Source organism: Chaetomium fimeti (genome assembly GCF_033439085.1).
Source record: "Chaetomium fimeti strain CBS 168.71 chromosome Unknown B0H64scaffold_5, whole genome shotgun sequence".
NCBI lineage: Eukaryota > Fungi > Ascomycota > Sordariomycetes > Sordariales > Chaetomiaceae > Chaetomium > Chaetomium fimeti.
Window position 1 is genome coordinate 1756358 of NW_026944333.1, and position 20564 is coordinate 1776921.

At 57.2% G+C, this 20564-nt stretch overlaps 6 protein-coding genes across 6 annotated transcripts; 3 read left to right on the top strand and 3 right to left on the bottom strand.

Annotated features, from left to right (window-relative positions):
- Positions 1-311: 311 nt before the first annotated feature.
- B0H64DRAFT_326066 (uncharacterized protein) lies at positions 312-2213 on the top strand (the record flags this gene model as incomplete). The annotated part of the gene is made up of 3 exons (XM_062800722.1): positions 312-1522; positions 1733-1873; positions 1940-2213. 3 exons carry the CDS (start codon positions 312-314, stop codon positions 2211-2213), a joined length of 1626 nt encoding a protein of 541 aa, XP_062657865.1.
- A 703-nt stretch (positions 2214-2916) lies between these two features.
- B0H64DRAFT_324627 (uncharacterized protein) lies at positions 2917-5397 on the bottom strand (the record flags this gene model as incomplete). The annotated part of the gene is made up of 2 exons (XM_062800661.1): positions 2917-3458; positions 3525-5397. The coding sequence occupies 2 exons, from the start codon at positions 5395-5397 to the stop codon at positions 2917-2919; spliced, it is 2415 nt and encodes an 804-aa protein (XP_062657866.1).
- A 1642-nt stretch (positions 5398-7039) lies between these two features.
- B0H64DRAFT_400473 (uncharacterized protein) lies at positions 7040-8873 on the top strand. Its single transcript, XM_062804069.1, has one exon. The coding sequence runs from the start codon at positions 7131-7133 to the stop codon at positions 8613-8615; it is 1485 nt and encodes a 494-aa protein (XP_062657867.1). The 5' UTR covers positions 7040-7130; the 3' UTR covers positions 8616-8873.
- Positions 8710-9893, bottom strand: B0H64DRAFT_463123 (uncharacterized protein). Its single transcript, XM_062807580.1, has 2 exons — positions 9603-9893; positions 8710-9527 (listed from the first exon to the last, which is right to left on the bottom strand). The coding sequence occupies exons 1-2, from the start codon at positions 9829-9831 to the stop codon at positions 8950-8952; spliced, it is 807 nt and encodes a 268-aa protein (XP_062657868.1). The 5' UTR covers positions 9832-9893; the 3' UTR covers positions 8710-8949.
- Positions 9894-12170: 2277 nt separating this feature from the next.
- Positions 12171-13279, top strand: B0H64DRAFT_294812 (glycoside hydrolase family 75 protein; the record flags this gene model as incomplete). Its single annotated transcript, XM_062800068.1, has 3 exons — positions 12171-12333; positions 12412-12749; positions 12842-13279. Coding segments are annotated over 3 exons (939 nt in total), but the record flags the coding sequence as incomplete, so codon positions are not given.
- Positions 13280-16469: 3190 nt separating this feature from the next.
- B0H64DRAFT_400482 (SNF2 family N-terminal domain-containing protein) lies at positions 16470-20490 on the bottom strand. Its single transcript, XM_062804070.1, has 10 exons — positions 19937-20490; positions 19224-19861; positions 19059-19163; positions 18771-18994; positions 18672-18705; positions 18418-18599; positions 17464-18340; positions 17197-17382; positions 16985-17138; positions 16470-16926 (listed from the first exon to the last, which is right to left on the bottom strand). Exons 1-10 carry the CDS (start codon positions 20306-20308, stop codon positions 16768-16770), a joined length of 2931 nt encoding a protein of 976 aa, XP_062657870.1. The 5' UTR covers positions 20309-20490; the 3' UTR covers positions 16470-16767.
- Between the last annotated feature and the right edge of the window lie 74 nt (positions 20491-20564).

Sequence of the window (20564 nt, forward strand, 5' to 3'; positions counted from 1 at the left end):
CTCAACACCTTGTCCAACACCACCCCGCCCCCGGCGATCACGCGCCTCTCCCGAATCGAGCACGATCCCCAGGTGCGAAACCGCGACAGGAGGAACGGGGAAGCTACGAGAGCACCGACCGAGTACGATCCCGAATTTTCCATAGCGGCAACTCGAGGAACGCACGGGAGCTCGGTTCGTGTTTGCCACGCAGTCCAGCTCTGACGTGCACACAGCCCTGCCGGCTACACTTGGGCTACGCGCATTGGGCGCTGGAGTTGAATTAGGCGTGCAATAGGAACGTACATCTCATCGGGCTCAGTTCGGTCGCCATGTCGTTCCCGCCGCAGTTCCAATCCCCCGGGGGATTCCACCTCGACACCTCGACGAGGCCCGGCCAGCCGCTGCACGCGAATATCTTCCGCCCGCCTCCGTCGCCTACAGCATCGAGCTACAACCTCGCGAAATCGACCGGGAGTCTGCTCTCCGATATTTCCATGTCGACCGCTGCACATACGGGGACAGCAAAGCGGAAACGAGCGAGGACAAGGGAGTCGACGCCGCTGGACTGGCATATGAACATGGAGGGTGCCTTCGACGGCCGCGAGGAAGAGAGAAGCCGGGAGTCTAGGTACACGCTGGCAGGAGAAATTAGCACCACCCCGGCGGTGCCCGCGGTCGGTGCCATGGACGGTCTATTAGAGGACAGCGTTTACTCCGACGTTGACTACAGGAGAGCATTAGGCCCGAAGGCAATACCCGGAGCCGAATCGCCGTCGACGCAAATACCCCTCGACCGTCCTACGGACGCGCCGAGCTCGGCGACTTGGAGCTTATTTAGCTTCCAGACAATAGGTGACATGGTTGGCAAGGTTTGGGAGTTCTGCACGAAAGGGGCTTTCAGGGGTTTCCAGGCGGGAGGCGGCCAGGGATACAACGTGAACGGGTCAACAGTAACGGAGACAACAGGACAACCGTGGGGGCCAGAACCGGATACACCCATACGACCTCCCGAGGACACTCCCATGACACAAGACGCGCCGTCGTACTTCCCCCAGCCAACACCCCAGCCAGCACCCCAGCCAGCACCCCAGCCAGCACAAACCCCCTCCTCACCCGTCTACCATGAACTCGACACATTCGACTCCACACCTCAGCCCGCCGCTAAACGGCGGCAGGTCAGCGCGAACAATGACGAGCTCAGGAACTGGGTGGTGGTCGACGAGCCCAACAACCAACCGCCGAAACGATTCGCTGCCGAAGTCAAGGCAGCTGCTGCCAGAACCAGCGGTTTGGCACGGCCCCGGCCAAGCTACTGTTCTCAAACATCTGCCAGCGCCCAACGCCGCACCGCTGCACCGTCGCAAAGGTTTACAGGCGGCACGCCGACTCTGCCGCGGATAGCGACTCGCCCTTCACTCCGCATCTCCCACGGCGGCTCGCCCAACCTAGCGTCCCGCGAACCAGCGAGCTTCGCCTCGCCGCGTTCCTCCCCCCTCGGCGGCTCAACCCCAAGCCGTATCCCCGTCCCCATCCCGACTCAGTCTCCCGCTCAGCAGAGCCACAACCACAACCCCTTTGCCATCCCCAACGCAGCATTCTCCGCCTCGACGCCCAGAACCGCTGCCTCCCGTCCCGCCAGCCGACCCGCCAGCCGCCACACGACCCGCCAAAGCCTCGGCAGCACCTTCACCACCACCACTACCCACCACAACCTCCGCCCCGCCTCCCCCTCCAAACTCAGCGGCACAAGCCACCGCCGCAGCCGCTCCTCCATCTCCGCAGCCGCCTCCGCTTCCCCCCGCCCCGCGACACCGGCCGCGAAACCAGCGAGCCGCCGCCAGAGCATCCTCCCCCGCCAACAACAACAACACCACCCTCCGCAGTCACAGCAGTCTCATCAGCAGTCTCAACAGCAGCAGCAGCAGCAGCAGCACCAGCAGCAGCAGACGACGACCAGCCCGCGGCTGGACGCCGAGGCGCGGCACCTGGCGCAGCGCAAGCTGGCGGCGGAGCGGGACGCCGACGCCAAGGTCGACGCCTTCAACGCCCGGCTGCTGAGCATGATCCGCCAGGGGCGGGAGGCGCTGGGGACGAGGGTCGAGGTGGAGATGGATGAGGACGGGGATGAGGGGATGGGGATGGGGGTGGGGTTGGATGATGTGGGGATGGGTTATGTGGGTGGAGGTGGGGTTGGTGGTGGTGGTGGGGGGGCGTGGGAGGATGATGATTGAGGGTTTGTTTGGCGGTTGTTGTGTTGTGGGGTTTGTGATCACTCGGGCGTGGGTGGTTGGGTTGGGAGGATTGTCTTCTGAGTAGATGTTTGTGTGTGGATATTTGATTCGGGGGAGCGTCGTTGATAGCATTTTCGGCTACTTCCTGGGATTGTTGGGTTTTTCTTCTCGGTGCATTTTCGTGTTTTGAGTGCGTAAGGCATGCATCATGGAGGATGGAGTTCTGGGAACGGGTCAAGGGGCGCTTCTTATATAGTACACATCTAGTACGGCTGTGAGATAGTCTTTTGTAATGACTCGTCGTTCAATCATAGGTATAAACAGAATGCTAACCATGGCACACATGCTGTGACCTTTTGCAATGTGCCATTCCGCCGACCCGTTGTTCTATGCTCTGCTACAGATCCAGCCTTTGGCGTATGCTCATATTATGTCTAGATAATTCCTGCCCCGTTGCGCTGGGTCCCCGATATTCCATGTCATCCTGATATATCGTACGTGACCGGTTCGTCGTCGACACGTCCAAGATGCCGAGTGGTGTTGTTGAACAAGTGGGGGTCAGAGGGGTCAAAAGGTGTGGGTCCCGCCCCTCCACTCAGCCCAGCAGAGAGCTTCTGAATGACCTCCCATCTTCAATCTCATCTTTTAGCGGATCGGGCAGGGCAACCATGATCCGTTATTATCTCCCCTCTTTCCCGCCTCGCTATGCACGGCTTCGATCCCCGTATGCATAATCGTCCAAACCGTCGACGCCAATTCTCTTCCGCCCCGACAAACCGACAATGTCGCCAAACTGGTACCTCAACCCCAACTCGGCGATTCGCTTGTCGCGCTCCTCGCTCTCCAACTTGCTCAGGCCCTCCATACTGCCCAACATCCACGAGTCACAAACGTAGTACATGGCCCCCGCAATGGTGCTGGGATCAACAGGCATGTGCGGCCAACTGACAAAAAAGGTACCGACGACAACGAGCCACATGAGGCTGAGGATGCCGACTGCCATCCAGTTGCAAACACGCGATGCAATCCACGTCTGCGTCACCCGGAACGGTACGTTGCTGAGCACGATTGGCATGAACTCCGCAAGGATGGCCGTGAAAGCGACTAGGATGAGAAAGCCATGCCGCTGCCGAACGGCGTCCACGATGCCAGAGAAGGCGTTCAGCGGCGGAGACGTCGTAATGGTGCGCTGCGCAAGCTGGGGGGACTGTGAGAGCATCTGATACGGGCTGAGCACCGCCAGACCTTGATGGAGTGGGTCAGCTTTTGGGACTCTTCGGTCTGCTGTGCAACCGGGAGAACAAGACCTACTGGTGAAGAAGCAACTCCAGAAGAAGCTAACGCCGACGCCAGCCAGTGTGAACAGGGCGCGCACTCCGAAATTCTGCGTGCCCATGAACCTCTCAAACGCCGTATCGCCCCCTGTGTTGTTGTAGTACAAGATCAACACCATGATGCCGGTGATGGTCAACAAACACACGGCTCTCGCTGTGTACGACAACATCAAAAATGGGAGATGACGCTCGGTTTTGCGACGAGTTTTGATAACTTCGCTTTCCTGGGGAGATTTTGAGCCGAAGCTTGACTCCGAGTCGACCTTCCACAACGCCGCGTCCGCATCTTGGACCATGACGCCGTAGTCAGGGATGCCGTAGCGGTTGAAGAAGGACCCCAGCTCGAACCTCTTGCCCTCCAACGCCGCCACAAGTTGCCGGTGGTCAATCTTCTCCCCGCGGCCGGTCGGAAGCGATGAGAAAACTGCCCTTAGCTCCGGGTTCGTCGACAAGGAGGCAACAGCCGCGATGGACCACGGATTTGCCGCCACCCCAGTCTTCCACCGGCGAAGGACGAACAAAATGAGCAAGGATAATACGACCATAAACCCTAACAACGCAATTGTCGCTCTTGCTGGGGCGAGGAACACCCCCAACGTCATTGCACAGCCCCTGAAGTCCAGCTTTGAGCAACTGCCGTGCAACTTCAGCGACACCGCCTCCGCCGACAGAGGCACAAGCAGTATAGCGGCCACCAGCAGCAACGTCGTAAGGAACACCAGGACCTGGCCGCCCGCTAACGATCGGATGCTCGATACGATGCCGTGCATCCCGCCCGTCCTCAGACACATCGAGTCCCTGGCAGACGCCCCTCGATGATGCGTGAGAGCGTGCCATGGCTGCAGTTGCTTCGCGGCCAAGTCGATCATGCGAATGGGGATCGTCAGTATCACGGTAAGGAGGGTCGGCAGGAAGAAGCCGACAAAATACCCCGCTTGGGAGATGTAGTAGACCTTGACGGTAGTCTGCGGATCCGGGGACTGAGTCGCGGGCACCGGATACTCCGTGATAGTCGCAGTCGCGACGCCGTCGGCGTTCGTCAGGACTTTCGTCCGGACAGGGACCAAAACGTTCGTCGTCACCGTTGCCGTCGGTTCCCCGTCCGAATCGGTCAGCGTGAGGACGACCGGCGTGGATATCGCTGGCGGCGTGCTCGTGACGGTAGCCGTGGGCGCCCCGTCCGAGTCGGTCAGCGTTACCACCTCGGCCGTCACGTACGATGGCTCGAGTCCAACCATGTCTCCATGGAGCGTTGTCGTCCGAGTGTACTCGCTGACCACACCTTTCAGCGTCGTCTCGATGGTCACCGCCTTCGTCGCATCGGGCAGCGTGGTCTGTCTGGTAATGGTCGTCACCGCATCCGGCAGCGTCGTCTGTTCCACGATGGTGGTCACTACTTCGGTCGGACTTGTGGATACGACCGTTACCGGGCCGTCGTGACCGTGCTGCTCGGGCAGTGGGAAAAAGGCTGGCTCGGTGGAGAGTGTTATTGTCTCGGTATGGTGCCCGGGCTGGCCAAACTGAGGCTTGTCGCCGATTCGAACCCCAGTGCTGGAAGCCCGCGTGCTACTGGAGTTTGCCTCCGAACTCGAGCCGTCGCCGGGCCGTGTTGTCATAGTCGCGGTCGGCGTGGGAATATCAGGTGTGGAGATGTCGGAAGCAGTCGAAGCGTTCTGGAACTGACGCTTCCCGTTCAGCATTCTTGCCGTGCTCGAGAGCTCTGGCGGCGCCGCGATGCTGGCCAGGCCGCTCGTGTGAGTTCCCGATCCCGATCCCGGGACTACATCGCGATCAACCTCTGCGGGTAGAAGTCGGCACGCCGTCTCCAGGGCAGCAATGAACCCCAGCATGGTGGCTATCGCCGCCACGAGGAATGGCCACCTGAGCGGCAACGGCTTGTAGTCCGGGACATCAGTCCGACGCGGCGACTTCGTCTCGCGTGACGGTATTTCCCCAGCTTTCTCGCAGAGCTCGAGTGTTGACAGCTGCTCCGATTCGGTCCAGCTTTCGGCGTGTTTGAGGGGACGGTGCTCTGGGCTTGACTCTGGGCTCGGAGCCCGATCTTGCTGCTGGAGTGAGGAATACATGATGTGACTGGACGGGAAAGCGCAGTTTCCCGGGCGGGATCATGAGAAAGGTTTCATGTCTTGAGCATCACAGATCACCCCCAGCGTGAACGTTCTGCAACCCAGGAAATGGAGCGAGGTGTGTTCCTGAGGTATATACAATGTCATAATGCCGTCCTCTCGAGGTTACTTTCAACCTTTTGCATGACTGTCAGCTCTCGGCTCTCACAGGGCTGCCGATCTTTGGTAAGGAGGCCATGTCTTTCACAAGCCCATTGGCCTGCGCTGCTGCCGAATTGGCCGCTTCGGCTTCCACTGATCGGCATCCTTTTCTGACACAGCCCACCGATCGAGCCACTCGAGCGGGACAATCAAGCTTCCCTCTGCCAGCTCGAGGTGCCATTCGTAGGGCGGCCCAATCGGCGGTCCGCTCGACGGTCGATCGCCAGATGGACGGCCCAGTCCAGGACCAATAATGGCTACCACATCCCAGACACACGGATACGGGAAACGGTGTGAGACCGTTTCTATTTTTATGTACACTGACCAAGGCTGGCCTTTGAGCCTCTTGATATTGCCAAGTGGTCGCCATGACCCGGAGACGCGTCTGTAGCCGTTCCTGCTAGGGAAATGAACAGCCAGACGAGCAGCTTCGGGCATGATTCGAAGCATGTGTCCGTTTCGGGACGTTCTCATCCAATTTGGGATCGCCAAAAGAGAGTTGTAAGTCGAGGGCAAGTGTTGATAGTTTTCTCCTTTGACTCAACTTCCTAGGTATCCTCAGCACTCTTTGACCAGGGAATTTCACTCGATCGCCCGTGGCTCCCGGTATGGCATACATTTAGAGGTCAAGACACCAGGGGTACATTGTCGTTTGCAGTCGCTATGATGCCGTGATGTTCTCCCCTCTGTCGCGGTCCGGGGTCTCCAGAATCCCAGCCCTTGTGAGGTAATGTAATAACAGTCTTGCCCAAACACACAACGCAACCATAGGAACTCTCAGATAAATAACGTCAATCAACCCAAACGACCTGATCAATCCGGGTCAGTACCAGAGCTAAAGCAACGGCTCCATTCCCAACTGCCTCGGTCACTTCATTACTTGCCTTCCAAGCTTTTGGAGGGGCTCCTTATTTGGCACCCCAACGGGCCCGATGCTGGATGGCTTCATGTTTGAACCAGATATGGGATCGCAGGATAAGGCGACACTTTGATCATATGCGTGCCAGAACAACTCAAGTGCACTAGCCTGTCTGTCAAGGATCTGGGGCGCAGCGGATTCGCTCGGCCCATAGCTGGTGCCTGGTTTGGTTACAAGCGCCAGCCAGCCCCTGCACGCCGGCGACGGCCAATGAGCGCACATTGAAAAATGGCGATGGCGGGCATCTGGGACCTGTGGGCGTTTTGGGAGAACCATCTCTTCTCCCATTCCTCACTGCACCGCTCACCAAACCTTGACGCACACACGCCTTTGGCACTTGGCAGGTAGCCCGGAGGCCGAAGGTAGCTGAGCTGAGATGAACACTTTTCAACCACAATGCACCCTTCCCCTCGAAGGCCCTGTCTTCATACAGCAGCCCAATGTCCGATCAACCCTGGACATCATATGGAGTTCGCTCGCCATCATCTTGTTGTGCACATGGTCCATCCTCCACCTGAACGTCCCGCCGCAAGTACGCCCACTCCCGCCTCCCGAGACCTTCTGGCAGAGCTGCAAACGGGTATTCTTTGAAGCATGGTATCCATTTTGCAGAAAGCTGAAATGGTTGATTCTCACAATATTCGTTCCCGAAAACATATTCGGCGTGGCCCTGTCCGAGTTCTGGAGCGCGTGCCGATGCACAAGACAGATTCAGGAGTTTCAACGCGGCGAGAAACTCGAAGACGAGGTCGAATGGACCCTGACACACTCCTTCTACGCCAACATGGGCGGCTTCGTCATCAAATTCGCACCCGAGCCGGCGCACCCATCCGACAGGATGGGCGGGCAGGGTGCTGATACTGAACACTTCCTCTGGGCCTTTATCCAACGTGGTCTCGCTGGGTATAAGCACCTGGGCGCATTCGATTGGAATTCCCACAAGACGCACTACCACCTAGCCAGACGGTGGATCGACGAACACCAGGTCCAAGGCCACCGCCGCCACCCCGCGCGTGCCCTGATCGGCGATACCTGGACGCTGTCTGCATCACAACTACTCACAGCCCGGCAAACCGGCATCATCAAGAACTTCCCCGCCATCACCATGGCCGCCATCGACGACAAGAACAAGGGCGACCTCGTGGTGAAGCTGCTCGCGCTCGGCCAGGTCATCTGGCTGATCATCCAGATGTGCGTGCGCGCGCACAGGCAGCAGCCGGTCTCGCCCGTCGAGGTGACGGCGCTGGCCTACGCCGGCTGCTCCCTGTTCACCTACCTGCTCCTGCTCAAGAAGCCGCAGGACGTGCGCACGCCGACGGTGGTCGTGGCGGAGCGGAGCCCGACGTACGACGAGTTCGAGCAGATCATGGAGACGGCCCCCAAGCTGCACCCCTTCATGAACGAGGAGCACCAGTTCACCAGCTACGCGCTGCCGACCTCGTCCGTCTCGGCCTACAGGGGGTACCGGGACCTCATGACGGCCGGTCTGTTTGGCGGGTTGACTGTGTTTGGATCGCTGCACCTCATCGCTTGGAACGCGCACTTTCCGACCGAGAACGAACAGCTGCTCTGGCGCATTTTTTCTCTGCTGGTTGCGACCCTCCCGATCTTGATACTTGCGTCCCACGCACTGTTCGGCTGTCTTTCTGCTCGGTTCCCTGGTCTGGTGGTGGCGGACGGGACGGGCTATTTCTTTGTGGGGGTGACGGGCATCCTACTCTGGCTGGTGATGGGTATCTCGATGGTCTTTTTCCCTTTGCTGAGGCTAGGTCTGTTGATCGAGGCTTTCCGGTCGACGTACTATCTTCCTCCATCCGCGTATTTGTCAACGTGGGCCAGCGAAATTCCTCATGTCGGGTAATAGGAGGAGGCATTGTAATGATTAACGCAACGTCAGGGTTGGATACAGGAGTTCGCATTCCCAACCTACTAGATACCACACCATGTCCCGATACCATGAACAATAGTTCTTTCAATTCCCTTGTCCTGATTCAAACGTTATATATCAAGTTCCTCAGTCTCAGTTCATTCCAATTCTAGGTAGACAGCATGAATCTAACGCGCCCAATACCACGCAAAGGCCTCCCCAGTATACACCCAACATCTCCACGCCCTGCCGCGGCCATACCCATCTTCCACTCCCCCCCCAAGCTCTCACTTCGCAGTCTGGTAGCACACACCCACCCCCCTCCCCTTCACGGATAAGCAGCCATCAACAAATTCCCCTCCACCGCGTTCGCAAACCCCTCCCCACCGGGCCCCCCAAGCAGCGTCGAATGCACCCACGGCTTGGCCCCGACCTCGCGACGAATCGTCGCCGCAAAGCACCCGCCCCACCCCCCGCGCGGGAACACCCCATTCACATCGTCCCGCGTCGCCCCGTGCACCAGATACGGCCGCGCGCCCAGGTTGTCGTACACGGTCGCCAGCTGCACCAGCTGGCCGAGGAAGGTGATGGAGCCGCGCGTGCCGAGGTCCTGGTGGCGGATGATGGCCTCGCAGACGGCTTCGGCTTGGGCTTGGGCGGCTTGGGCGGCTTGGGGGGCGGGTGGGGAACCTAGGGGGGTGGGGGAGGTGGTGGTGGATGTGGTGGGTGTGGGTGGGGTGAGGAGGTGGAGGGCGGTGATGGCGCCGTGGAACTCGAAGGAGAGGTGGGTGGTGGTTAGGAAGGCGGCGGCGGTGCCGATGTCGTGGAGGAGGGCGGTGAGGGCCAGGGTGGAGGGGGAGAGGTGCGCGGCGTGGGTCGGGAATTGTTGGTGCAGGATTGCCGTTGCTGTGGGGTGGTTAGCAGCTACCTAGGCATGTGCGAGGTAGGTATGATGAGGGGGATAAAGAGAGGAGGGCTTACCCCAGTAGAAGACGCGCATGGAGTGGTTGTAGGTTTGGGGTGGGAGGTGCTCTTTCGCGAATTGCTGGGCCTTGGCTACGATGGGGTCCTCGGATGGGAAGTGGATGTCCTTGACGAGGATGGGGCCCGGTTCGTAGAGATATGGTTTGCCTTGGAAAATGGCTTCCGGGTCCAAGGGGACGGCGGTCCAGCCGTGCTCGGCGATGGGGTCATTGGTGGTGGAGGACATGGTCACGCTTGAGGACTCGGTGCACAGCTCAAGGAGTTGTAAGACTGTTAGGCAGTCGAGATGATGAACTTGGATGGCTCTTGTCTCTCGACCCTGATGTTTCATTTGGTTTATATAGGTATGTACTGAACCCTTTGAGTCACTAATCTTCAAAGGCATTTCTAAGCATGCTTGTGTACGATAGGTTTGTCTCATGACACATTAGTTCGTCATAGTGGTGCTTACTAACACCACTACCTACCCAACGCCGCAATGCTGTAGGGGGATTCATCACTTCTACCATGTTGTGCGACGCGTCTCTCTATGGCTATTACTAAGCGCTGAAGATCTCGACAAACAATCATACTAGATTTCCGAGGAGTTACCAATGCCGTACGGGGGAGTGATGCTGGCGATGCTGGTGATACTCGAGTCATGAGACTTTGGAAAGTCAAAGCAAAAGCAGAACTGAGACGCTCAACTAGACGTTGGCTCTTCTAGTTGATTGAACGTCGAAAAACGATACACCTTAAACGATGTCACATTCTCGCCATTGTGGAGGTTATGGTTGAATTTCCATCAGTTGCGGCAAGCCTACCGGTCTAGGTCGGCTATCGGGGCGGAGATGACTCGGCATCCCGTCCGGCTGGTGTGATCGGCTCAGGGCCCGGCTCGGGGGGGCCCTGAACAAGGCATTGACGAATCGGATTTCTTTCGCTCGTTTTTGTGAGCTCGCTCCGCTGTTGCTTAATCCTGACAGTGGCAAGAGCTTGTGTCTCGGGTGCGTTCTGATCTATAAGAAGGGATGCATCCACTACACTTACACTCGTGATAACCCTTGTATTAATAACGCACTAACAATGAGTCGGACGGTCACCTTAACTCATTGTGCAAGTCCCGGGCCGTGATCAGATCGGACCGGCACAGTTGAGCCATTTTCAAAACCTGTGCCTCTTCATGTCTCGATGGGGACCACCAAAGGATTCGTAAGGCTACGGTACTTATTTATTGCGGCCAGATTTAGGGGATAGAGCCGTGGCCTCCTGAATCCTGAGCGTTGAAGACCCGGCATTACACGAACCCCTTAAGTATTCACGAGGATTGTGCCTTAACCGTCGTCCATGTGCCGGCAATATCCAACATTCCCGCAGTGTCGGTGTACCCAGTAGAACTTCTCTCGTTGGTTGTGCGGGGTTCAACGCACAGGTTACCACTCAATTACATCTCATTTCGCGAAGATGAAACAGGACTACTCCTAAAAGGGCCCGTGGTTGTGGGCGGGTGTCTCACTGAGAACCGTTTCCCACACCGAAGTCGGTTTCGGTTCCCAAAATTGGCTTTGGTGAACCCTTGCCAGTGGCAAGCTTAATCCGTCCACACGGGAACTTTCATGTCCTCCCCAACGGTCCAAGTCCCTGCTTTACTGTGTAGAAAGGCATGGAGTTTCCACAGTAGGCTTCGGCCAATACCGGCTCTAACGGCCAGAGAGGAGCTAACTATTGGGGATACAAGATGCCAAAACAGGCAGTTCCCTCCCCAGCGTTGCATGTGAAATAAGCTTCCCGTCCCCACTCGGCCCGGCACGGCGAACTCCTCGACCGGAACAGGCCAGTCGTTGCCCCTATTACATGGCGTGTCCTACCCCAAGTTGTATTTCCACATCGTACGAGGCACAGCCTCCGACATGTGATTCGGCATCTTTGAAGGAACCCTCGGGATCCAGTTAGGTCGAGGAGATCCCCTCGCCTGAAGAAATGACCGTGGACACTTACCCCTGAATGTGGGTTAACCCCCACCGCGGCTGGTCCACCCTGAGCCATCACGAACCATCATTACGCGCTACTGCTTCTGACGGTGGATTTTGCCGACCGTTGTGGGTTAACCGGATAACCCGAATCGGGAGGTGCAAAGAGGCCGGGAGAGCTCCCGGTGTTCTTGCCGCAGTGTGGCAGCGAGACTGGAGTTCCCTTGGCCGCATAGCCGCATGAGGCCCCTGAGGAGAATCTAGGAGAGTTACTGCTGTGCCTCTAGCTTCCCGTTTATGCTCCTCTTTGGGGGCCATACAGCCCAAACAGCAAACTCTGCCGCAATAGTACTTGTCAAGCCCGTTCCGAAATCGGTTGGAGCAGTCAACAGCCGCAAATTGAGGGGCTGACGGCGAGCCCCGAGGCAAAGGTATGGGCCGAGAATGCAACGTTCTCAGCCGTTTAGGAGCCTCGGGGAGGGAACCAAAGCGGAATCGGGTGTGATAAGTCGCGTACCATAAATAAGGAGGCTCTAGCATAGCTGGTGTATATTCCCCCTAACTTCCTCACCCCCCCTCGGGAGTTCTCCAAGTCCTCTGTAGTCTCTCAGCCAATATGCACAACCGCCTTCTGTTGTCGGCCCTGGTGTGTGCGGCCGGCGTGTCTGCCCGGGACGTCCCCTCCAACGTCAAGAACTTCTACGACTCGGTCAAGGCCAAGGGTGACTGCTCCAACAAGCTAGCCACAGGCTTCTACAGCAAGGACGATGGCCCGAGCAGTATGTTTGAACGCCTCTCTAAACCCTTAACCCCCCTTTGCCTTGCCAACTCAAAGTCCTGACATCACACGCCGCCAGCGTTCTCGTACTGCGGCGACCACCAGGACGACTACGACGTGATCTACCTCAAGGGCGCGGGCAGCGCGCTCGCCGACATGGACGTGGACTGCGACGGGGAGCAGAACGGGCGCGGGGACGACGGGCGGTGCGAGAGCAGCGGCGACACGCAGGCCATCACCTCGTTCGAGTGGATCATCAAGGAGTACAGCAAGGGCATCAACGACCTCAACGCCAACGTGCACCCCTACGTCGTCTTCGGCAACGACGGCACCAAGCCCGGCTGGAAGACCTTCGACCCCCAGGCCCACGGCATCCGCCCGCTCTCCGTCATGGCCGTCGTCTGCAACAACAAGCTGGTACGCAACCCCTTCCCCCCCCTTCCCTTTTTGCTCCCCCTCCCCAACCACTCCCTTTTCCCATCCCAGCACCTCTAACCCAAAAACCACAGATCTACGGAATCTGGGGCGACACCAACGGCGACGACGGCGCCAAGCCCATGGTCGGCGAAGCCTCCATCTCGCTCGCGACCGCCTGCTTCGGCACCTCGATGAACGGCAACAACGGCCACGACGAGACCGACGTGTTATACCTTGCCTTCCCCGGCAGCGACGCCGTCCCGGGGGCCGACGGCGCCAACTGGGGCGCAGACAGCTGGCAGGCGTTCGAGGCCTCGATCGAGGGCCTGGGCAACAAGCTCATCCAGCGCATCGGCAACACCACGACAAACCCCAACCCCGACCCGAACCCCGACCCGGAACCGACCCCGACCCCAGAACCAGAACCGGAGTGCGCCTGGCCGGGCCACTGCGCGGGCGCGTCCTGCAGCAGCGACGACGACTGCTCGGACCCGTGGGCGTGCGTGTCCGGCACGTGTGCGCTCGACCCAGAGACCGGAGGCGGCGGAGACGGCGGCGGTGGTGGTGGCGAGCCGGATTATGCGTGCGAGTGGGCCGGGCACTGCGAGGGCGTGTCCTGCGCGAGCCACGACGACTGCTCGGACCCGCTGCACTGCGACGCGGACGAGAAGGTCTGCACCACGGACGGCTGCAGCTGGGCGGGCCACTGCCTGGGCGCGCAGTGCGCTGATCATGGGGACTGCGCGGATCCGTACGAGTGTAACGCGAGTGCTGGGTACTGCTGGTATGCCTCTGAATAAGGAGGGGCATGTTGGGGCTCGTTGGTGTTGATGACCGGTCACTGTGCGAGAGTAATGGTGTCGGAGAGAGAATAGGTAATGTGAAATGTAGTGCAATGTTTCATCAGATACAACTCATCGACATCTTCTAAACATCCTATCAGTAACAACATAACGCAATCGACTTGTGAGCCTCCCCCCCACCCAAACCACCCAAGCGCTGAGACACAGCAATGGGGCCGAGTCTCCGTGTCCGTTTTTAAAGTGGAATCCAAAATGCAAACGACATGCCTCTGAACTCCGTTGCAACTCTGGCATACATTGTATGTTGCCAGTCGCCCTTCATCCCTCCCCCTTAGAATACCGTGCATGACGCATCCAAGTACAGTCGTATACTACCGGCGCGAGCGTACCCAGACCCTAACTTATTGACCACGTCCAAGACCAAAGCTCTCGCTCGCCCAAAGCCCATCCACGAGGCCTTCGACTTGTACCCATAGTTGCTCCTCCTACCCCACCCTCAGGCACAGAAGCAGTTGCCCTCGCAGCTGTTCATGAAATTGTTGTGGAATCCCGTCACGTCGCAGTACGCCTTCGCGTTGTTCGCCGCGATGCAGAGGTCGGTCATCATAGCCGACTTGCACTGCGGCGTGCCATAGTTGGCGGCGGTGGTGGCCTTGGGGCTGCCCTTGCCCGCCGAGTCGTTGGTAGACTCGACCGGTGCGGCGAGGGTGGGGGTGAGGAGGAGGGCGGCGGTTGCTGTGAGGAGGGCGAGGACCTGAAGTAGTAAAGTGTCAGTGTCAGTTTGAGACATGGTAACTTGTATAGCGTATGACGTGCCTTCATCTTGACGGTTGAGTGGATTGTTCAGGGATCAATGGCGATCAGCGCAGGTGAGCGACGGTCGATCCTTGGCGGAGGGATTGAGGCTCGGCTGGCTGGTGCGGGAGTGCAGGACAGGTTTCTGGTCTGGCCAACGACAAGTGTTGCGATGTCAATTGACTGGGTCCTTATAGCAAGACGTCGGCTTCCAGGTAGCAACAGCCAAGGCGTTAGGATGGCGGTCTGGTTCGCGCCAAGTGTGATTTGTTATTCTTTCTCCGACGTCCCTTGGCCTTTCGGTCCCAGGGATCCAGTCGAAGGGGGGGAGGGGGGCGAGGCAGAGCTAACGAGCGTGTGGGATGAAGCAACCCAAGTCGGCGGAAAAGTCGAACCGGAAAACGGCAGCTCTGGGACCACTCTCGAGTGCTCACGGAAAGTACGGTGCTCAACCGGGAAAAGAGGGCGTCGTCAAAGTGGGATTTATGGCGGCGCGACCAAGTAAAGTAATGTGTTCTGTCGGCGAAGCGAGCCCAGGTCCCGGGGCGTGGCTCGTCCGGCCGCCGCAATGGAATGCAACGCAGATATGAGTCCGGTGGGAATGGGTGCGAGGGGTGGGTAACCTGGGCGCCGGGAATTGAGGGATGTGGGAGGGGCCGAGGAACTGGGGTCTTACAGAGGGAACCCTGGCTCAAAGGGGCCGATCTGCACTGATGTCCGCAAGGAACAAGCACGACTGGAAACTTCGGAAGGTCCGGATGGCCGGTTGGGGAGTTACCAGTCCAGCGCGCTTGCTTGTTGTTGTTCTTGGTGTTGAGGGGGAGTCGAAATGGAAAGAGCGGCTGCCTGAAAAGACAAACTCAGGTGCCAAACAGCAGTCGAGACCGTTCAATTTGGGGCAATCAAAATGCCAATCTTGTCTCACCACCGTACGTACCTTCTCCCCCTCCCTCTCTCCAAACCGCCTCCAATTGTGGTTTTGGAAGCCCGCAGACGACGCCTGCCCCCGCCACAAGTCCGTGGCCTGAGCTTTGGTGGGTGGCTGCTCCTTGTCTTGTTCCGTTCCCGATTCATCAGTGATAATTCCATCTCCGGTTCCTTGGCTCACAGCACGGCCAAATGAACGTTAAAATGGCACTAATGGCACTAATGGCTATAAGGCCAGGATTTGAGCCGGTTTGGCCAATGGAACCCTGTGCTCCGCAGCGTTGAAAATGGGGCCAGCGTCCATGTCAGGGAGGGATCGTCAGGTGGGCAATGCGAGATGGCCTGTGCAAGAATTTTGAGGCCGGGGGCACTTGGTCTTTCCGGTTAGGCTGCTCCCAGCTGTTCTCTGCCCCCGGCGTCTGGGTCGCACCCACCGAATGAGATGCCGTCCCAGAGTCTGGAGAGGAAGGCAGGTCCGAGTCTTGTCCTGGCAGGCCACCCAATCGCTGTTTCAGATAGAAAGTGCCTCTCCATTTATCCAAATTTCCACCCACAGACGAGCCCACCCCCGGACGTGCATTTGAGCACAGCACGCCGGCAGCGAGTTACCGGAGAATGGATCATTTGCTTCCATGGATTCTATTTTGCCCGCCATCGTGCACGGCCTTGTCCGCTGAGTTAGTCGACGTTCGAAAGGAAGTCCGCAGATCGTGGGGTTCGAGATTATCGCTCGAAGTGGATCGAGAGAAAGCCACTGCGCATCTTTGAGGTTGTTGTTTCTATTAATATCGCAAGGTAAACCACCCGCGGGAAATCCCGTGGGATATCGCGCTGTGCGACAGAACACGGTCTCAAGTGCCAAGTCCCTCGCATCCCGGCACCTTCTCTCCACCGTGCTCCCTTGCGGCAGTTATTGACTCAATCGGAGCTGAATGCATGCAGGTTTGAGACAACATCCGCATCACCGGCACCATGGTTGGGCATACATGATCCGAGACAAGAGTCATGAGAAAAGCCAAACAACAAACATCAGGATTGTTGCTTGATTGGGCTCACCTGACCCAGTCGGTGTTTGTCATGTGCGAAGTACCTACCTGGTAGTCATGGGTCTAACAGAACCGAGGAACTGCAAGGAGAACACATGCGGTACCTTGTAGTCAGGAGTTGTGTCGTTACCACACCTTAGACCCTCGGATATAATCCGAGACCATTGGGTCCAAAAATGAGTCCCACGGATTGGAGACGAGTTTACATTCAGGTTGAGTTCAGTGAGCTTGGTGACTATCACGCCGTTGGACTCGGCCACGTGCCCACCGGCAAGTCCATGTATCATGAATGTCTTGCACTCTTCATCCCCAAGTCGCACGCCTCGTTGGCATCTTTCACAACCCTGCTAAGACAACAGCCTCGTGCTTGGTTTCCCAAGCCAACTTGCTCCAGGCAGTGTCTCTTCCCGTGCCGGATCCACCAACCACCCAAGGTGAACTGGGGTTTCAGACAACATTTTGGCTCAGGATAGTCGACCCGATGAGCTTCTCAAACTGCTGCAAGTGAGCAATCCGCCTCTTTATTTCCGAATGCTCCTGGTCCGAGGAGCGAAGGCCGCCCTTGAGAGCGAGTTGCATCTTCCACATTTGGCGCGACTCGATCGTCTGTTAACAAGGTGTCAGGATTGTTTTCGAACATTTACCAGACCGGGGGTAATCTTGCCTCTTCAACCGACGTTTTCATCATATATCGAACAACGGAAACGTTCTTGCTCTGCCCCATGCGAACAACACGACCAATGGCTTGGTCCTCTACATATGGGTTCCACTGGGGCTCGAGGATGTGTACGCGAGTGGCTACGGATAAGTTGTTCAGGCTGTGGACCGACATATGAGCTTCACGTCAAGTCTTGTTCAACCAATGAAGGCTCTTACCCAACTGCCCCCGTTCCTATAGTCATCAACAACACCTTAACTGATGGGTCGTCATGGAAGTCTCGAAGAATCTTTCGTCGGCGTGGTGGGTCTACGTCACCGTCGACACGACCAAAGACGATGCCTTCCTCAGTGAAGAGCTTCTCCACGAAGTCTAGGCTTCGTCTCCAAAAGGAGAAGATTATACTTGAGACGAAAGTCAGCATTGCCGTTTTGAGCACGTGAGAATGTGTGAGTTTCTCTGCAAGCGTGCGTGTGCCCTCTTACCTCTTCTCTTCGGAGTAATGCTCCTTCACGTCAGCCAGCAAAGCAATCAGCTTGGAAGGGCATTGCACCCGACCGTCAACTGGCCTGTCATCGCAGGTAGTACTAGCAGCGGCCTGCTCACCCGGGCCACCCATCTCCACACCCTCCATCGGATCGTCATCGAGTCTAGAGAAACCCGAGGTCTCCTCTGTGTCAGCATCTCGCTGGCTACATGCCAGACATTTGAGCACACGCCGCGAACCCTCTCCCTGTCCCTGAGACTCATGCCCGACATCAGGCGCCATAACATCGGTCTTGCACTGGGAACAAATGGCCTCGCCACTCTGAAGCAGTAAGCTAATAACTTCATCAGGCCGAAAAACGCCTTCGACGTCGTCATTCGTGTTACCCACGACGGTAGTTATCAATCCCGTGTTGCAGAAGATGCGTAGTCTCAGCACCGCTGTCAGAATGGACTCGCTGCTCTTTTTTGTTGGCCGAGTGTTAACAGCCTCCTGGATTGACCTCTTGCAGGAACTGGCTAGATTGTCATAAGCTTTCCGCTCGGTGGTGGAAAACTCGGGGCGATGTTCAATAAAGGCCACGCCCAGGGAGGACAAAATGGCCGAGGTGCTCCGTCTGAGACATATCGAGCCCAGCAGGCGCTTGAGGTTTCCGTAATTTGGTCTTGCGTTACTTCCTGCTGTCCGGCGCCCTGTGATGTATTTTTGGAACGTTGCAGCATCCTCAAGCTGGGGAACGCGAAGGAACCGGATGAGCGAGGCGAGGTCGTCTAGCGAATTCTGGACTGGTGTTCCCGTCATGCACCAGCGATGTGCCGCCGAGAGCGCAGCCACAGCACTGAATTGCTTCGTGGACCTGTTCCGTACGACATGGGCTATGAGTTAAAGCGTTAGTCTCATGGTTCGGTAGGTACTTCGAATATACCCATAACGGGTATCAAATGGGTCAGACCTTCGTCAAGGACCAGTCTGTACCAGTGAAAGCAGCGAAGAACCCCGCCACCACGCGTAAAGTCTGCAGCTACAGTCCCATAAGTTGAGATGATGACATGATAAGGGATGGCTCCTGATGATGGAAGTCGCCGATCAGGTCCATGGTACCGATAGCATTCTAGCGTCCCAGGTATGACGTGCCTTGTACGCACTGCATTAGAAATCGAAACATCAAGTGAAAGCGACTGGACAACAGAGGAAAGTGATTCGTACTTGCTAATCTCATCGATCCATCCATCGAGCAGCACTGTATTGGTTGGTACCGAGTTTCAGCGCCTAATAGCCACGACAATCCATCGATGGAATACTAACAAACTGACGGTACAACTACCAGCGTGGCTTTGACAGGAGTCAAGTTTGTCTTGACGTCACCCTTCGGCAGGTCTCCGGTCGCAAATTCGTTTGCACGGGGAAGGGTCGCTACAATGCTGGCGATCATGGTCAACGTTTTCCCCAGTCCCATGCCGTCTGCGACAATGCCCCCAAGCGTATCTTTGGGATTCGCGCTTTTGAAGCCGGTGATACTGTGTTTATACCTATAAACGGGATTAGCGATGGATCGGGGTACTGAGGGTAAATGGTCGGAGGGGCTCAATCTACACTGTCGTTCCGGAAACATAGTTGTCCAAGCACCACAGGCCCTCAAGGTTTGAGTCCAAAGTTGTCTCCCGGGAAATGATGAAGCCGACGGCTTCCTTCTGGTGTCGATTTTCGGATCCAAATTAATATATACCTCTGAAGGTGGGTCAGATCCTAGATACTTACTTCAACAACGTGGTCTTGATTCTGCCGTCAATGTCGGCCTCTCTGAGGTATGCTGGTTGAGGCAGGTTGTCCATAACAGTCCGCAAGTCTACCTCGTTCTCTGGCTCCTGGTCGGCGTTATCCCGCCGGTCTGTATCTTTATTAAAGAATTCGGGTGCGATAGGAGCTAACACGGCCCCATTAGGAAGCCAGGATCCGACCATAGTGAGGTATTGGGGATTCTGATATTCCATACCTGGGAGCTTCGGATCGGGGTGTTGCAAAAACAGATGGTATTTGGAGAGGCCTTTCGCAAGTGATTCCGCGATAGAGGGTGGGCCGGAGAGAACAATAGCCATGGTACATGACTGGTATGGCAAGCTCATCCCTCGGGATAGCTCGGCGGCCGCTAGTTTCTGCTGAAACTCCTGCTTCGGCACCATGCCTTTGAAGAGCGGTCGTGGGGCAAGAGATTTTAGAGCAAGATGGTTTTTTTTGTTCAAGATGCCGATTGGGAGGCCAGCGGCGACGATATCGCATCTCTCTTCTTGAATAACGAGGTCAAAGCAAGCAAAGAGGGTACCATCCTGTCCTTGGATCTCGGTGAGGGTGGTACAAGCGTGCAGAGTGCGATTGAGGCGGACCTGGATGTTCTTCAACTGTTTCGCAACGCGGCAATATCACTGATTATTAGCGGCCCGGGCTAAACCGGCAGGGGTTAACGCCTGACTTACCATGCCAAAACATACTTCCCCGTCTTCTTGAATCGATGTAAAATCTGGATTCGAAAGATCGGAGTTTTGAAGGGTTATCTGTGGACGGGCTAGGCGCGTTGGCAACACTTCGCTCGCTCGCTGGTGGCGATGGTTTGTGCCGGCAACCCCCAGAGCGCCCTCATCGTCCACGTCCGGGGGCCGCGCTCGGGGTGGTGGAGACCGTCCACCAGAGCTCCGCGAAGAGGCCCGAGACCATGATGAGCCCTGTTGCGTGGATGGGGGTTGTAGCCTGCTCCTTTTCGGGCCGAATGAATCTATGCCTTCGCTCAAAACGCTATCGTCATCTTCAGATTCGTAGCGCCGCTTGGGTGTCGAGGCCGCCGACATCATAGAACGCCAGGCATGGAGATTAGGTGAGTAGGGTCCACGAGCAGCGTGGAGAGGAAGTACCTAGCCACGTACGGAGTCTTATGTTTTTTTTCTTCTTTTTCTTTTTTCGGGATGCAGGAGAGCTTACAATAAGTCGCCAAAGCCTCGCTCAGGCGCAGCTGCGTTGCCTTGCAACAACCCGTGACCGGCCAGGTTGCAGAGTCCAGGGGTGTGAGCGGGCCTGATTATAGGTTCACGCCCCGGATCTCTACGTACG

What these genes read in the sequence shown, in the direction of transcription:
- B0H64DRAFT_400473 (XM_062804069.1), top strand. Translation starts at nt 7,131, where the DNA reads ATGAACACTTTTCAACCACAATGCACCCTTCCCCTCGAAGGCCCTGTC.
- B0H64DRAFT_400482 (XM_062804070.1), bottom strand. Translation starts at nt 20,308, where the DNA reads ATGATGTCGGCGGCCTCGACACCCAAGCGGCGCTACGAATCTGAAGAT. An exon ending in CATTACTCCGAAGAGAAGAG is followed by an intron (nt 17,383 to 17,463) that starts GTAAGAGGGCAC and finishes TTTCGTCTCAAG; the next exon opens with TATAATCTTCTCCTTTTGGA. An exon ending in ATAGGAACGGGGGCAGTTGG is followed by an intron (nt 17,139 to 17,196) that starts GTAAGAGCCTTC and finishes GTCGGTCCACAG; the next exon opens with CCTGAACAACTTATCCGTAG.
- B0H64DRAFT_463123 (XM_062807580.1), bottom strand. Translation starts at nt 9,831, where the DNA reads ATGTCCTCCACCACCAATGACCCCATCGCCGAGCACGGCTGGACCGCC. An exon ending in CATGCGCGTCTTCTACTGGG is followed by an intron (nt 9,528 to 9,602) that starts GTAAGCCCTCCT and finishes ACCACCCCACAG; the next exon opens with CAACGGCAATCCTGCACCAA.